General features: G+C 45.2%; 1 protein-coding gene across 2 annotated transcripts in view; it reads right to left on the bottom strand.

The window, feature by feature from the left end:
• POLR3G (RNA polymerase III subunit G) overlaps positions 1-17207 on the bottom strand; it is a 278324-nt gene that overhangs the window by 39558 nt on the left and 221559 nt on the right. For both annotated transcript variants that reach the window (XM_069225191.1, XM_069225202.1), the window contains exon 7: positions 9958-10080. In XM_069225191.1, coding sequence (XP_069081292.1) covers positions 9958-10080 — 123 coding nt within the window. The remainder of the gene's footprint in view (positions 1-9957; positions 10081-17207) is intronic.

Below are 17207 nucleotides of genomic sequence, written 5' to 3'. Positions count from 1 at the left end.
TGTCGTGGAGCACTGTTCTGTAGTGAGTATTTCAAGTTGCTCAGGTAAAACCCAAGGCACCACTTAAGAGTGATTGAAACTCTCAGCATCAAACTACAGATTTGATTTAAAAAAAAAAAGGAAGGGAAACAATGTCCTTTGTGACACAAAAAACAAATAGAAGCTTAGGTAAGAAGAGTGTCAAAGGAAGGATTAAAAACCTTACCAACTCCACAAGCAAAACTTAATGCCACTAAATACACAAATTCCAAGGGCTCAATAGAATTATGAACCAAATTGCATTAAAAGTAAATTAAGCTCCAACCACAGCTGCAGCTATCAAAATAAGAGAAAAACATTTAACATACCCCAAAAGTAAAGGGTGTGGAGGGAAATCATTGTGAATGTTTGTGAGGCCCCAACAAAAATTTGGTAGGAAAGGCCCGTAGGAAAGTAGCCTCGTTTTGGCATGGTTAGCCCCACTTTTTGCCTGCTGTCAGTGTGTGTTTGACTGTTCACTGGGATCCAGCTAACCAGGACTGCAGTGACTCTGCCCTCTACCTCTAAATCTGGTTGTTCCTGACTATGTGTAGCCCACAATTGGCATCCTGGTGCCCCCATGTAAGTCCCTAGTATATGGTACATAGGTACCCAGGGCATTGGGGCACCAGGGGTTCCCCATGGGCTGTAGCATGTATTATGCCACCCATGGGAGCACATGTAAAATGCGCCTGCAGGTCTGCCATTGCAGCCTGCGTGAAAAGGTGCATGCTCCCTTTCACTACAGGTCACTGCACCAGGTCACTGTAAGTCACCCCATGGCAAGCTCTCCTAGCCCAGAGAGCATGGTGCAAGTACCTGTGTGTGTGTGTGTGTGTGTGTGTGTGAGGGCACTCCTGCACGAGCAGAGGTGTCCCCAGGAACTCTAGCTCCATTTTCCTGGACTTTGTGAGTGCAGGGAAGCCATTTTACCCGTGTCCTGGACATAGGTCACTATGTCCAGCTACATAATGGTAACTCCGAACCTGGGCATGTTTGGTATCGAACATGTTCGAATCATACCCCAATACTGTTTCCAGTTTTGGTTTTATGATTCCAAGCACTCTGGGGGCTCCTTAGAGGACCCCCAGCTTTGCTCCTACCAGTTTGTAGGGTTTTCCTGGGCAGCCCGCACTGCTGCCATCCTACAGACAGGTTTCTGCCCTCTTGATGCTTGACCAGCTCAAGCCCAGGAAGGTAGAACAAAAGATTTCCTTTGGGAGTGGGAGGCAACACTCTCCCTTTGGAAATAGGTGTTACATGGCTTGGGTGGGGTAGCCTCTCCAAGCCACTGGTATGCTTTGAAGGGTACATTTGGTGCCCTCCTTGCATATACCGGTTGCACCACTCTAGGGACCCCTGGTCCCTGCTCTGGCGCAAAACTGGACAATGGAAAGGGTAGTAACCACTCCCCTGTCCATCACCATCCCAGGGGTGGTGCCCAGGTGGCCACTTGATTCTGCCATCTTGAATCCAAGGTGGGCAGAGGCCTCTGTGAGCATCTGAGTGGCCAGGTCAGGCAGTTAACTTCACAGTCCCCTCCGTATAGGTGGTCACCCTACATGGCTATTTAGGGTCTCCCTCTTGGGTGAGTTCTCAGATTCCACATACAAGATTCCAGCAGGACTCCTCTGAATGTTTACTTAGACGTCTGGCCACTGGAACCGTAACTGGACTTCACAGGAACCTACAATCTGCAGCTCCAGTAGTGACTTTGCTCTGCAACATTGTTTCTCTGGCTCCTTCCAGCAACTGAAATGTTTCCCCAGCTGTGCATCCTCTGAGGGCACCAAGTCTTCAGTCTGCATCAGCAAGAAAGAATCTCCCTTGGAGTGAAGGAGTCACTCTCCTCTGCATCCGCAGGCACCAACTGCATTGACGACCGGCCCCATGGATCCTCTCTCCTGCAACTTTGCGTAGATCCTGCAACACAAGTGGTGATCTGGAGTGGTCCCCTCTATCAGCCGTCCAACTTGGGAGGTGGTCATTCTTTGCCTCTCCTTGCAGGACAGTACTCCTGTGCATCAAGACTCTTGCAGCAACCAAAGCTTGTGAATCCATGTAGCCCCAACCTCCAGCACTTTTCACTGAAAAGCACAGTCTGCTGCCTGCTGCTCCAGCAACGTGACATTCCTCTCCAGGTGTGCTGAGTGTGCCTCACTGTGACCCCTGTGTCAGAGTTGCCTGTGGAAGCTGCATGCTCGATTTCTGGCTCGCCTCACTGCTGAGGGCCGCCTGGCACTTACCTCCTTGGGTTTAGTCCCCTCTGACCTTCCTGGTCCCCAACAGCTCTGCAACTCTTCTTCTACAACTCTTGCTTTTGCCCAGACTTGCTGGTGGTGTTTCCACACCATTGACAGACTGCAATTCTTCTTCTGACGTGGGACATCAACTGCATCACTTTTGGAACTCCTCTTCTGCTCCTGTGCTGCATAGCCGACTCCTGGGCTTCATTGTCAACCTGGACCTGCATCTCCAGAAGGGTAGTTAAGGGCTCCTGCCCCAACCGGACATTCCAACTGGAACTGGACTTGGCCCCCTTCAGTTGCAGCTCCTCTTCTGTCAAGATCCATCTTCTGTTCCTTCCAGTCTTGCACAGTCCTTTCACAAAGTTTCACTTCTGTTGGTCGATTGAGGGAGGGTGGTAAGGGAAAAGGGAAGGAGTGTGAATGGGGACACCACCCAGTGAGAGATCATCAGGGTTAAGAAAATTGAGAGTGTTGAGTTCTCCAAGCAGCAACCAAGACCCCTGAGTTCTGTCAAAGTGCACTCTTGGAATGTGGCTGGCTTGAGGGGGCAAATTGAATAACCCAGATTGTGTATAGTTCATAACACAGTATGATATCTTCCTATTCCAAGAGTCATTGATTAGTGAGGATGTCCAACACCCAGGATACGCCACCTATTCCAAGGCAGCAACCACTGGGGAGTAGGAGAGGCCCTCGGGAGGGGGGGTCGGGGGGTTGTCTACTTGGTTAGCCTCTCATTTGGGTTATTCGGTTATGATTGTGGAAACATCTAACAGTGACATCTTATGCCTTTCACTTTCATCCACAAGTAACATTGAATTGTATGTGATCTGTGTGTACTCCAGGCCTGTAGTTTCTGGCTGAGAATCCTTGGTTGTGGAATGTTTGTCTGATTTTTTGTTTCAGTTTGGTAGTAGTGCATTCCAATTGACTGGAGATGTTTTTAATGGTCACTTTGAACCCATTGGTATTGGGGTATATGATCTTGTGAAGCCAGAAGACAGCCTGTGGCATATTCCAATGTCCAGTTCTCAACTGGTGAGAAAATGCACCCCATTGGTCCTTCAGATGAATGCGCTCGTAAATCATTCTATCCCTGCTTGCAACGGTCGTACTACATCTGACCAAAAAGGGTTCCATACATTCAATCGGCCAGGCAGTACCTCATTGATTGATTACATTTTTATTGCGGTCAGGCTCTGGGCTTATGTTATGGAGATGCAAATTATTGTAAGGTACGAAAGATCATAATGCACTATTGCTCCACCTGGGTACCTCGTGTTTAAGGAGGGTGGGACAAAGGAAGTTCCAGGTTGGATGATAGACTTATGTTGTCCTCCAATGGGCACAGGATCAAGTGGAATGAAATTGTACAGTTCCACCCCCCCCCCAATTTTTCAGCAGCTTTTTATCACCATTGGCTCAGCCTTGGACAAGGTGGGTGAGATTTTAGAGGCCCTGGTGCCCCTCAATCAGTGTGCATGCGAGGAGAACGTGCACAAGTAGTTAATGGGTGAGCTAAAAAAATTGTTCTTCATGTAGCATCAGACTAATAGTGGTAAGAAAAAGCCAGCCTCGTGGTTTAACAAGCAGTGCCAGCAGGCTAAATTGGACCTTCTTAAGGCCTTTATACTGAAAGATCTTAGGCCGGTATAAACTGCCAGAAGTCAGTAAAAGAGTACTCTAGCCACCGCAAAGAGACAGTGGAAGACCCACAGAACAGAGTCCTTGCACCTAGCTGTGAGGAACATGGGCGTCCGTATATGTTGGCGATTTGTTGCCTCAGGGAAGCAAGAGACCAACGGCTCAATTGAAAGCACTATCTCTGCTGATCAATGGTAGGAGCATTTTCGGTCTCTTTATGATTTTCAAACTGCCTCCGATAGACCACTAGGTGTTAGAGCGGGGGTGGGTCCCTGAAAAGTCTGAGGCATACCCTATGATTACAATCAAGGAGGTGCTTCATGCAATCTCCAAAGTAGCTCCAGGTACGGCACCTGGCCTAGACAGAATTCCGGGGGACTTGTATAGTTTTGCAATCGATATCTGGGCACCATATCTTGGGGTTCTATTTAAGGCCATCATGGTGGGAGTGCCTATGCCGGCATTGTGGGCTGGAGCTAAAATAATACCCATCTACAAAAAGGGTTCTCCTCTCCTACCAGCCAACTACAGGCCACTTAGCTTAATAGACACAATTCAAAAGCGGTTTGCAAGTGTGATCCTAGGGAGACTTTAGGTCTGGTTTAGAGAAAAACAGTGTCCTTAGTGCCCTACAGGCTGGGTTTAAGCGATGCACCTCCACCATGGACCAGGTCTTTCGCCTCCAGCTTAAATACTGGAAAACCACAATGCTAAAAAGCACAAGCCTTTATGTAATATTTGTGGACCTCCGAGCTGCATTTGACCAGGTCCCAAGAGACAACCTGTGGCAGGTTCTGTTACAAATGGGGGTTCCTACCTATCTGTGTAAGATCTTACAGAGACTCCATGAGAGGCATTTCACTCAGGTTCGGTTTGGTAAATCAGGAGATCAGACTGAACCTCTTCCCAGTTTGGAAAAGAGTTAGACAGGGTTGTGTGCTGGCCCCAATTCTATTTTCACTATACATCAACGGTTTGATTGATGTATTGAACAAAGTTTTCAACGATGCCCCTAGATTAGCCCATCTTAAGGTTCCTGAGTTAATATTTGCAGATGATAACCCTTTATTGTCAAGATCTCCAATGGGCCTATAACGGATTTTAGATTGTTTTGTCGATTTTTGTAGGATGAGGGGGCTAGAAATCAACATGGGGAAAACAAAGTAAATGGTATTCCATCCTTCCCCATCCACTAGGCAAGGCCCCAACCTCAACGGGGTACCCCTGGAGCGGGTCAAGGTGTTTGACTACTTGAGAACTACATAGCCAGAGCAAATGGACTGGCTATCGCATTTGAATCAACAAAAGCCAAGACTGGCTTAATTCACCAGCGGCCTAGGAAGAGCTTTTAAAGACTCGTCCTTTAAGCCAGTAAGTTTGGTGTGTAAGCTATATAGGTCGCAGGCTCTGGGGGCAGTGATGTATGGGGTGGAGGTGTAGGGGGGCAAGAGGGCATGTATTGCGAAAGTGGAGAATGCATTTTTAAGACATTTAATCACCCTTCGAGTACTCCACTCTTACCTTTAAGGTTCGACCTGGGTTTTCGGCCCATTTGCTTAGGAATTGGAATTAGGCCACTTCTTTTTTGGAGAAGACTATGGGCATCGCCTGAGCTAGTCTCCTACAGAAAGGGGTTAGAGGAGATCATGGGTTTGCCAGGTGCTTGCAAATTGCCATGGCTCCAATATATTAAGGATAATGTGGCACAAGTAGGAAGGGCCGGTATGTGGGAGAACCATGAGGCAGATTGCCTAGAGTCTAAGAGTTACTTGGCTAGGTCATTTCAATCTGAATGCTCACTTGGGAAACTCTGAGCATGGTTCTAAGACTCTTAGGTTTTTAGACTTTAAAGATTACTATGGTTTTTAACCTTTTTTAGATGAGATGTTAGCGAGGAATTTGCACTTGCCGTTCAGGTATAGGGCCCTTCCTCTTTGTACATTGACCTGCAAGTGGGGGGCTTGATGTGGTGCTTTTGAGTGTGACATGCCCAGCATGTGCTGGGGCTGAAGAAACAGAGGCGCACTTTTCATTTTTTTGTAAAGCCTATAAACGCGTTAGATCAAAATGGCTGGTTCCCCTTTGCAGAAATGTAGGTATTGCCCAGCACCTAGTAGCATTTGTTTTCAAAATTCTTAATGCTAAGTCAATTGATTTTTCTGTGTCTAGATATGCGTTCATGGCTTGGAGCATTCGTAAGAGATGTGTGTAGTTTTTATGGAAGGTTGGGGAGGGGATTTTTTTTTTTTTTTTTTTTTAATCTTGTATTTTATATTTATATTTTTTTAATTATTTTTCCAAGTCTGATGTAATTGACACATTTGTATGATTGTAATGAACCTGGTTATTTGGATCGAGTTGTTTTATCTATTGATATACTTTTTTGTCTGAGCCGCAATAAAGTTATAATGATGGTGATGATGATAAAGGAGAGAGAGAAAAAACTGATTCTGGGTACATGTTATGTGTGGGCCACTTACCTGAGGAGCTTCTAGGCTGCAGCATGCACGCCCGGGTACTACAACACTCACACACCAAAAAGGAGCACAGTAATATGTTGTTGCAAGGCAAATTGGAAGTGCCAGCCTAATTGTCTACGGTGGATGGGGGTAAGGATAGAGTCTATATCCCATGCAGTTTGCTAATATTCACATCCATTATTATAGTGATAATCCTAATTTATAAGTAGTATTTTAGATCTGCACATAATAAACACTACATATTATAAAATGCCCAAGTTTGCGTGCGTGTACTGATTCAGGGAAGACGGGGTTGGCTGCTTCTCTTGGTCCTGCAAGATTAAGAGCTGCTCAGCAATCAAGTCAGATTTTAAAGACCCCAGCTTTCCTGCCTGTACGTATATTCCAGAGGAGAGGATAATAAATACCTATATGTTTCCCTTTTCTCCACGCGAGCTAAAGCACCTCTTGAGGCTGAGGAAATGTATATTGGGTGTGACTCCCACAAAGATGAGGTTTCACACTACATATTAAATCAGGTACAATACATCTGGTAAGTTACCAACAATATGAAAAAAACAACTCCTACAGGTGGAAGCAGGGCCGGTTTTAGGGCAGTGTGAGCGGTGCGGCCACACCAGGTGCTGACCTGGATTGGGGGCGCTGTGTTTACCTAAGATTTACGAAACTTGCGATTTAAAAGCATCTGCAGAAAAGTTTCTTGTGCACCCAGCCTTAACGAAGCAATTAAAATGTCAAGATATCGCTTGTGATTACTGATCCTGCTAGGGAGAGAGATGGGAGTTTCGTCAAGCGGCAACTTTGACTCACCATAAAGTAGCGCAGAGGGTTAGTATACCTGCTGCAAAGAACAGAACTATATTTTATGTGGATAGCTGAGTGGATTAGTAAAGCCAGCCTTTACAAGTGCTTTAAAACAAATGAATGTATGTGAAAGGGGGGTTATGGAGAGATGAGGGGCACATTTTCCAGGTGGTAGTAAGTGAACTGAGCAGGTGGTCATGGGGTGGTGGTGCACCAAGAGTGTGCTGCACAGGGCTAAAGCCGGCCCTGGGTGGAGGCCTTGATTAGGGCCGCTGTCATCTCCCACTAAGAAACATGTCTCTAACAATAGTTTAAACGATATGGTGTATTGTTCTGATACACTATTCATTCCAGCTAACATTTGGTGGTTAGTCTGAGATCACTCTAGTTCCTATTACTGTGTATTGTTTCCTATATACAACATATTTAATACAAAAATTAATGTAAAAAAGTATTCTATATTTCTTATTGTTTTTGCAAAACGATAATATTTTTTCTACTTCAAAAAACCCTCCAATCTCCTAAAGTGAAAAGTCTAATTAAGCTCAATTTTATTCATATCATAATGACTCTTGGGGCTTGATTACGAGCCAGGTGGAAGTATCCTGATCAGATACTGCTCTGCCTGATCAGAAGTGGCCCAGTGATCCTGCAACCAGTTTTCCTGGGTGCGAAAACATTGCACTCGATTTTACTAGCTCGTAACAGCAGCCAAACCTCGCCAACTCGCTGTTCCACCCTGACTTTATTCTCTGGCAATTCGATGCTCTCCCCTAATCGTCCCCGTTCCTCTTATATTCCTTCCCACCATCCTCATCTAGAAAGAAGCCCTCTCACACATTTATCCCTTGGAAAAGGGAATAACACACAGTAATGTCTTGTTCGCAGTTATTCAATATTTCAATGGGTTTAACAGTCTAGGTACTACTAGAGTAAGTGTACAGAGTTTGCAACTCGCCACTACCATGCAACTTGTAATCAGGGCCTTATTGGTTTAGAAATACTTCAGATACTATAGTCCGTACATGGTTGTTAGAACGTTTCCATTCTCATAATCTGCCTCATTAAATATGTATGCACATAAATCGTTTCCGTTATAATGTCATTATTCGATCCCTATTAACAGCTTTATTAAACTGAGAATTTCTTATAGAGAAATATAAAGAAATCTAACTTAGTTTTCTCTTAGTGTAATTCCACTCTTAAATAAAACAAGATATAAGTAAGAGGTGTTCTCGTCTTTTATGAGTGCCCTTGAAATTATTCATTAGTCACCTTTCTGCAATTTAAGGACTCATTTTATTTTTCTCCATTTAAACTTTCACTTTACTTACAACCCCGGTAACTAACACATTATCCACTTTTTTTCCAAGACACCTGGCTCCATTATATTGATGCGCTAAATTCTTTCACTTTTTCTGGTCATGACTCATATGATCTTTCTTCTTACTACAAATACATCGCATTAAGGACAAAGTCATTTTTACATCCCAGCGAACTGAGGTTCTACCTATGATGCCAAGTATTTTATCTGGACATCCACTCGTGAGGACGGCGTGATCCTTCTAAACTCTTTTTAACTCTTGGCATATTGTGGACCACCAGTAATATGTTTACAAGTGAAGTATTAGAGTTGTGTAAATGTTGTAAATTTCAGAACGATAAAGAGACATAATGACATGATCAGTGCCATAAACCTGTTTTTCCTTTTTGAAATGTGGGTGGAGATAACATTTGTAGACTTCTTACTATAACAAAATGTATTTTAGTCGCATCTTATTTATAAACCAAAACATTGTTTCCAGCCAAAGATTAACGCAAACTGTTTGGTACTAGTGGGTTTAGGTATTAAATTTTAGACATGTATCTTGAAGATCTACTACAAATGATTGTGTTAGCAATGCATTGTGACTGTAATCCTGTTAGGTGTACATAATCATCAATTATTTAGTACAGGACTTAAGAAGCGACTGTGGTTTTCTTAACATTTTTCCAACATACCTGGGAGTATTTTGTATTATATAGTATTTAATGGGTTTGCACGCCCACTTAATGTAATTCATGTTAATATTACAGTATTCCGAAATAAACAAAACAGTAGTGCAAACAAATATGTAAACGTGGAAGATCGCACATATGTAAACGATATACTATGCTTATTTAACTGGAAGCAACTACATACAAACAGCCTGTCTGTGCAATTCCAACGTTAAATGAGAATTACCTTAATAACAGGCCTTTAGCTTCGAGCAAAGCAGTGAAATATCTTCTGTATGTTACCATTTGCAGTCCTGCCGCTCTCTGTAAACTAGATTAACCTATCAGTCTGCCATGTACGGCACCGAGTGAGCTGTCCCTCCCTGAAACTGAAGCCGCTCCCAGCTCAACTCACAGAGCTCGGCCTCGTCATCACGCATCAGGCAGGCCAGACTAAAAGAAACGGCCAATGAAAACCAAGGGTGTGCCCCTTCACTGACAGCTCACAAACAGCTTTTGTTATTCACATTGTTCAGCTCAATTGCGATGCATCCCAAAACACGGTAAGACCTCAGATCGTGACAAGTCAAATGGAAGTGCTGGGACAAACAGCCACAGCTTCTGGCAACATGCGCAGAAATACGTCTCTTATTCCTACCGTAAAAAGCGGGGGTGCAATCAGAGCAGGGCTGCGGTACTACGGCTGGAAGAGTAAAGGGGGTCGGAGGGGAAGGAAGGACGCCCTCTACTCTCCTCTGCTTCATAGAACAAAGAGCGCACAGTACCTCTTCCTGCTCCTCCTCGTCATAGACCTCGCTTTCAACATCTTCTTCATCCTCGGCTTTGTCTTTTTCCTTTCCCTCAGTTTCCTCATCTGACTTCTCTTCATCTCCTTTTTTCTCCAGCTCCTGCCAAAATAAAAGGCCGGAATCGTGGATACGTATGATTGAAATCTTACATCACGTGCTTGCTAGGCTACGGAGCACCAGAGAGCATTCAAACACCCAAAACACTGAAGTGGGCATTATAGTGATTCTTGTATTCCCAGGACTACAGCCAAGTCACGTGACTTAAGCTCGGTACAGGAAGGGAGGGGGCACTTGTACATATAAGTAAAACGTGTGGATTATAAATTTGGGCGTATGAGCGGTCCTGCCCTTCAACTTTCATCTGTACTCTCTTTCGTTTAGTGTTTTTTTTTCTTCACTCCATCCAGGTCAGATTGCAAGAGCCCAGTCAGTATCCCCATGGGAAGAGTTGTGAGAACACACCAGTGCTAGGACAGAAATTAAAGTGCAGAATATTCACTTGATGCTGTTAACATCTCTCACGCAGCTGACTTTTTTCTTGTTAAGTGCAGACAATAGAGCAACCCCTTGCTATATGCAGTCTTTACGCGAGCATTACCACGTGTTAGTTGTGCAATTCATCAATTACCACGCATGCGAGTACCACACGTCATTTTCTGTCACTTTAAAAAATGTGACTTTACTACATAGGTGTGTTTTTAAGGGAATTAAACGCATGTACGAGGTTAAGGGTTTAGGTGAGGAGTAGTAAGGATCCATAAAGATCTTCTAGGGTTCCGATACAGGTAAAGAGTACTAAATGGATATAAGAGCTCAGAGATGGGTAGGGCTAGTATGTATGGGGAGGGGGCTCCCCCCAAAAAATGTGTATATTTGTCTCATTGGAAAAAGTGGGGAAAAAACAAAGGTTAAAGTAACATTACAGATAGGTGACTGTGCCAATGACAACATTAACATTTTGAAATTAGCCCCTTAGCTGCCAGGCCTTTTCCCCCTCCTGTGCCAAGCCTTTTTTGGCTATTTGGAGCAGTTCGCGCTTAGGCCCTCATAACTTTTTGTTCACATAAAGCTACCCACGCCAAATTTGCGACCTTTTTTTCCAACATCCTAGGGATTCTAGAAGTACCCAGACTTTGTGGGTTCCCCAGAAGGAGGCCAAGAAATTAGCCAAAATACAGTGAAAATTTCATTTTTTTAAAAAAAATGGGAAAAAGGGGCTGCAGAAGAAGGCTTGTGGTTTTTTCCCTGAAAAGGGCATCAACAAAGGGTTTGTGGTGCTAAAATCACCAGCTTCCCAGCTTTCAGGAACAGGCAGACTTGAATCAGACAACCCAATTTTTCAACACAATTTTGGCATTTTACTGGGACATACCCCATTTTTATGATTTTTTTGTGCTTTCAGCCTCCTTCCAGTCAGTGACAGAAATGGGCATGAAACTAACGCTGTATCCCAGAAACCGCAACATTTCTTAAAAGTAGACAAAAGTCTGAATTCAGCAAGGGGTCATTTGTGTAGATCCTACAAGGGTTTCCTACAGAAAACAACAACTGAAAAAGAAAAATATTGAAACTGAGGTGAAAAAAACATCAATTTTTCTCTACGTTTTACTCTAACTTTTTCCTGCAATGTCAGATTTTCGAAAGCAATATACCGTTACGTCTGCTGGACTCTTCTGGTTGCGGGGATATATAGGGCTTGTAGGTTCATCAAGAACTATAGGTACCCAGAGCCAATAAATGACCTGCACCCTGCAGTGGGTTTTCATTCTATGCCGGGTATACAGCAATTAATTTGCTGAAATATAAAGAGTAAAAAATAGCTATCAAGAAAACCTTTGTATTTCCAAAATGGGCACAAGCTAAGGTGTTGAGAAGCAGTGGTTATTTGCACATCTCTGAATTCCGGGGTGCCCATACTAGCATGTGAATTACAGGGCATTTCTCAAATAGACGTCTTTTTAACACACTGTCTTATATTTGGAAGGGAAAAATGTAGAGAAAGACAAGGGGCAATAACACTTGTTTTGCTATTCTATGTTCCCCCAAGTCTCCCGATAAAAATGATACCTCACTTGTGTGGGTAGGCCTAGCGCCCGCGACAGGATATGCCCCAAAACACAACGTGGACACATCACAGAAAACAGAGCTGTTTTTAGCAAAGTGCCTACCTGTAGATTTTGGCCTCTAGCTCAGCCGGCACCTAGGGAAACCTACCAAACCTGTGCATTTCTGAAAACTAGAGACCTAGGGGAATCCAAGATGGGGTGACTTGTGGGGCTCTGACCAGGTTCTGTTACCCAGAATCCTTTGCAAACTTCAAAATTTGGCTAAAAAAAAAAAACACATGTTCCTCACATTTCTGTGGCAGAAAGTTCTGGAATCTGAGAGGAGCCACAAATTTCCTTCCACCCAGCGTTCCCCCAAGTCTCCCGATAAAAAGGATACCTCACTTGTGTGGGTAGGCCTAGCGCTCGCGACAGGATATGGCCCAAAACACAACGTGGACACATCACATTTTTTCATAGAAAACAGTGCCTACCTGTGGATTTTGGCCCCTAGCTCAGCCGGCACCTGGGAAAACCTAGCAAACCAGCGCATTTTTGAAAACTAGAAACCCAGGGGAATCCAAGATGGGGTGACTTGCGGGGCTCTGACCAGGTTATGTTACCCAGAATCCTTTGCAAACATCAAAATTTGGCCAAAAAACACTTTTTCCTCTCATTTCGGTGACAAAGTTCTGGAATCTGAGAGGAGCCACAAATTTCCTTCCACCCAGCGTTCCCCTAAGTCTCTCGATAAAAATGGTACCTCACTTGTGTGGGTAGGCCTAGCGCCCACGAAAGGAAATGGCCCAAAACACAACGTGAACACATCACATTTTTTCACAGAAAACAGAGGTGTTTTTTTGCAAAGTGCCTACCTGTGGATTTTGGCCTCTAGCTCAGCTGGCCCTGGGGGGGGGGGGGGGGGGGGGGGGGGGGGCAGAATTGCCCTAAATTAAATTTGAACCCCCACCCCCCAAACCCCCCCTGCCCGGGAGCGACTCCTGCCTACGGGGTCGCTCCCCCTACGTGACATTGGCGCCAAAAAACAAATCCCCGGTGCCTAGTGGTTTCTGCCCCCTTGGGGGCAGATTGACCTAAAATTGGCCAATCTGCCCCCAAGGGGGGCAGAAATGGTCTAAATACAATTTGCCCCCCAGGGGTGTGACCCTTGCCTGATGGGTCGCTCCCCATCTCTAACACAAAAAAAATAATTTGCCCTGGCGCCTAGAGGTTTCTGCCAATAGGCCGATCTGCCCCCAGGGGGGGCAGAGATGGCCTAAAATAAATTTGCTCCCCACGCCCCCCGGGGAGCGACCCTTGCCTACAAGGTCGCTCCCCTTGCGTGTCTGCGCAAAAAAAAGATCCCTGGTGCCTAGTGGTTTCTGCCTCCCTTGGGGGCAGATTGACCTCATCAAAATAGGCCAATATGCCCCCAGGGGGGGCAGAAAAGGCCTTCCCAAAAAAATGCCCCCGGGAGCGACCCTTGCCCAAGGGGTCGCTCCCTTTTGACAGTTTCAGTAAAAAAAAAAAAATCCCTGGTGTCTAGTGGGGTTTCAAAAGCCAGATTGCAAGCAAAATAGCTCAGAATAATATGAAGAATCATTAATGACATCACAGCTACAACTCCTTCTAGTGCAGCACACGTGTTATGTGCAACGTTGACCTTATACCACAGACTTCACCTGAAGCATAGTTCACAAGAACAATCAACCACAGATACATGGAAAACCCTCATTTCATAAGTTGTTCAATCTGTACACATCAAGTGCCTACACATACTGAAACGTCTGTTCCAAAATTAATGCCTTACCACAGAACTTTTGTTTGTGTCAAGCCCCAGACAGTCAGCAAACCTACACTGAGAAATTAAGTTGGTATGATTAGAGAAGTGGAAACTTTTAAAGCAGAAATCTTGGCTGTATTTTAGTCACAACAGACTATATAGCAGATTTCATACTATATGCCGATGACCGAACCAAATCCGCTTTAAATAAATCATAAGGAAAACGTCATAAACATCAAATTAAACACACCATGATCAATTTGATCATCAAGCACCACATCAGTTTATTAAGAAGTCAAAATGTTTATTTCCCTATATTAATGCCAAAGTCACAAATGTTATTCCCAAACTCAATTGATACATGTAAAGAAACAATAAAGGCTGACTTAACCAGCGAATGTTACTAAGCTTTATCAAGGTGACAGGTATTTTAAATTCAATGGAGAACACACAGAACCATAATAATAGAATCTGAGCAATACTTAGTAACACAAATTTAGAAAAACATCTAGGCATGGCGCTATAAAAAAAACAGCAGCAGTATTAAAACGTTAGCAGTTGGTACCTGGAAAACAAAAGACAAATAATATATATATATATATATATATATATATATATATATATATATTATTTTTAACATGTTTTTATAGATTTTTTAAAAGAACCATACGTTGTACTACGTACAAGTGTTATCAATGACAGGATGTTGATGCTTACAGTAGATCGTTAGGTTCTCACAGATTAAAGTTAACAAACAACTAAAGACATTCGTACACTTCCAGGTCTGAGCAGTCTAATAAGTATGTTTGGGTTTTGCCGACGCAAGTGTTTAGCGCATTCTATTGTGGAGGGGCTCCAACGACGCCTAAGATGCGGTCTTGACTTCTGGGAGGGGAAAGGAAGGAAAGGGGGGTGGGGGAGAGGAGGCGCAAAACGCCGGGGTGCTGGTGTCTATTGATTGGGCATACTGGCCTGTAGGTACTACTTGACGTGTGTGCACTTAGGTTTTGGTGTATTATCAGTAAAGTTGAGGCATTGTTGACGGGTGTGTGTGCATCCCCTGACAGAGTGCCTGGGTAATCGCGGCTGTCCACGGTTCAAGGGGGCCTTTCATCGTTTTTTGCCTCTAGCCTAGAAACTAACGTGCTCCAAGTTTCGCAGCCCGCGTGTCGCAGTCCCCCTCGCGCTAGGTTCATTAGTACCTGGTACTCAGCGCGGGTCCAACGTAGCGTGAGGGTGAGCCAGGCTTTCAGGTTGGGTGCATTGGGGGCCTTCCTGTTCATGGCTATCAGTCTCTTGTACATTGCATAAGCTAGGTCTACGAACCTGTGTAAGTGTTTGTGTTTTTTCGTCCTTGTCCTGAGGCCAAGTAGGCAGGACTTGGGACTCTCGTCCAGGTCGAGACCCGTCATTTCTGTTAATGCTTTAACCACCTCAGCCCATTCCCCTTGTATCCGTGGGCACTCCCAGACCATGTGACAAAACTGTGCTACTGGCGTTTTGCATCTGGGGCAGCCCGGGCCCGTCCGGGAAACATACGTTTGATCCTGACTGGCACTAAATATGTCTGATGTATGTAATTAAACTGTGTGTATCGGAATCTGGGGTTTCTTGAGCCCTCACGGGTGTGGCTCAGGGCTTTTGGCCATTCTGCCCTTGAGATCGGGGTAGGCAGTGCGGCATTCCACCTCTCCCAAGCTTTTAGCAAATTTGGTTCCGGGGGCTTGTTCGAGAGTTCATATGAGTTTGAGACTGCTTTTGCTTGTGTGTCGCAGCTCAGCATATGATGCAGGGTAGCTGAGGTGTCTGGTTCTAGTTCTCCAGACGCCCATGTTTTTCTAATTGGGTGGCATATAGCGTGGTAGGCCAGTAATTGCCCCGGGCTGACCGCTGTGAGGGCCTGCATGGATTCAAAGGACAATAAGTTTCCTTCCTCGAAGCAGTCTCCCACTGTATATATGCCCGCATCTGTCCAGGTTGTGGGCGAATGTGATCCAGTCTCCGCCCACCAGGGAAGCCGTTCTAGCGGGAGAAGCAGTAAGTAGGGAAGTTCTTTTGTGTCTTTTTGAATATACCTCTTCCAGCATGCGTGTGCCGCTGCCATCAGTGGGTTTTCGCGTGGGCTTTTGGCTTGCTTTTTCTTAAGCCATACGAGCAGGGGGACTCCCTGAAGTCGGGATTTCAGCCAAATGGATTCTGCAGAGCTGGGTCTATGGATCCAATTCTGTATCCACTGCAACTGTGCGGCCGCGGAATAGAGCTCAAAGTTTGGGGCGCCCAACCCTCCCGCAGCCACCGGATAGTGTGGTGAGTGCGACCCGCCATCTGCCCTCTCCCCACAAAAGTTGCAATAGGATAGTGTTCAGACTGTTGAAAAAGCTTTTGGGAATAATAAGTGGCAAGGCCGCGAAGTGATACAACAATCTGGGTAGCATCAGCATGTTTGCTAAGGCCACCTTGCCCAATGGTGAAAGTGGTAGTTTATTCCAGAATCGCATTGAGCCCTTCATAGAGGCCACCGCTCTCCCCAGATTACCATCCCTGAGGTCCTCTGCTCTGTGGTAAATGTTGACCCCTAGGTATTTAAATGTGTCAAAGCACCATTTTAGGTGGCCTAACGGGGCATTCTCTTGTTTCGCTGAGGGCCAACTGGCTAGCGGTAATATACAGGATTTTCCCCAGTTGACTATTAGGCCGGAGATCCCCCCCCAAACTCAGACAGCAGCAACATCACCGGCGGAAACACCTCCTCCCCTCTATGTATGTATATGAAGGCATCGTCTGCGTATAGCGATATGGCATGGAAGGTCCCGCTCCTTACTACCCCCCATTTTTCTTTTTTTGCACGAACGCGCGCGGCCAGTGGTTCCATCGCAAAGGCGAATATGAGGGGGGACAGAGGGCATCCCTGTCTTGTACCCCTACTGACCGAGAAGCTCCCTGATATGACTCCACTTGTTTTCACCCTGGCCTGTGGGTCAGTGTACAGTATGCGTACCCAGCGTGTACATTTTGGGCCAATACCCATTTGCTGCATGGTGGCAAACAAAAAATCCCATTCTAGTGTATTGAACGCTTTTTCGATGTCAAGTGAAATCACAGCTTCCTCAGATGCGTTCGGGGGAGTGTCGCCCATTACGCTTAGCAGCCTCCGAATGTTAAGAAAGGTGTTGCGCTTTGGGATGAATCCGTTCTGATCCTCGTGTACCAGAGTGTGCATGTAGGGAGCTAACCTTTACAGTCTAGATTTAGCAATGATAGGGGTCTGTAGGATTTAACGTCAGTGGGTTCGCGCCCTTGCTTCGGGAGGACAACTATCATTGCCTCCCTCATTGTGGGGGGTAGAGTCCCGTTGACCCATGCCTCTTCAAATACTTTCAAGAGATGTGCGTTAAGGT

This window comes from Pleurodeles waltl, chromosome 1_1, assembly GCF_031143425.1.
Source record: "Pleurodeles waltl isolate 20211129_DDA chromosome 1_1, aPleWal1.hap1.20221129, whole genome shotgun sequence".
NCBI lineage: Eukaryota > Metazoa > Chordata > Amphibia > Caudata > Salamandridae > Pleurodeles > Pleurodeles waltl.
Note: the sequence above shows the minus strand (reverse complement) of the source record. Positions and strands in the feature narration are given on the sequence as shown.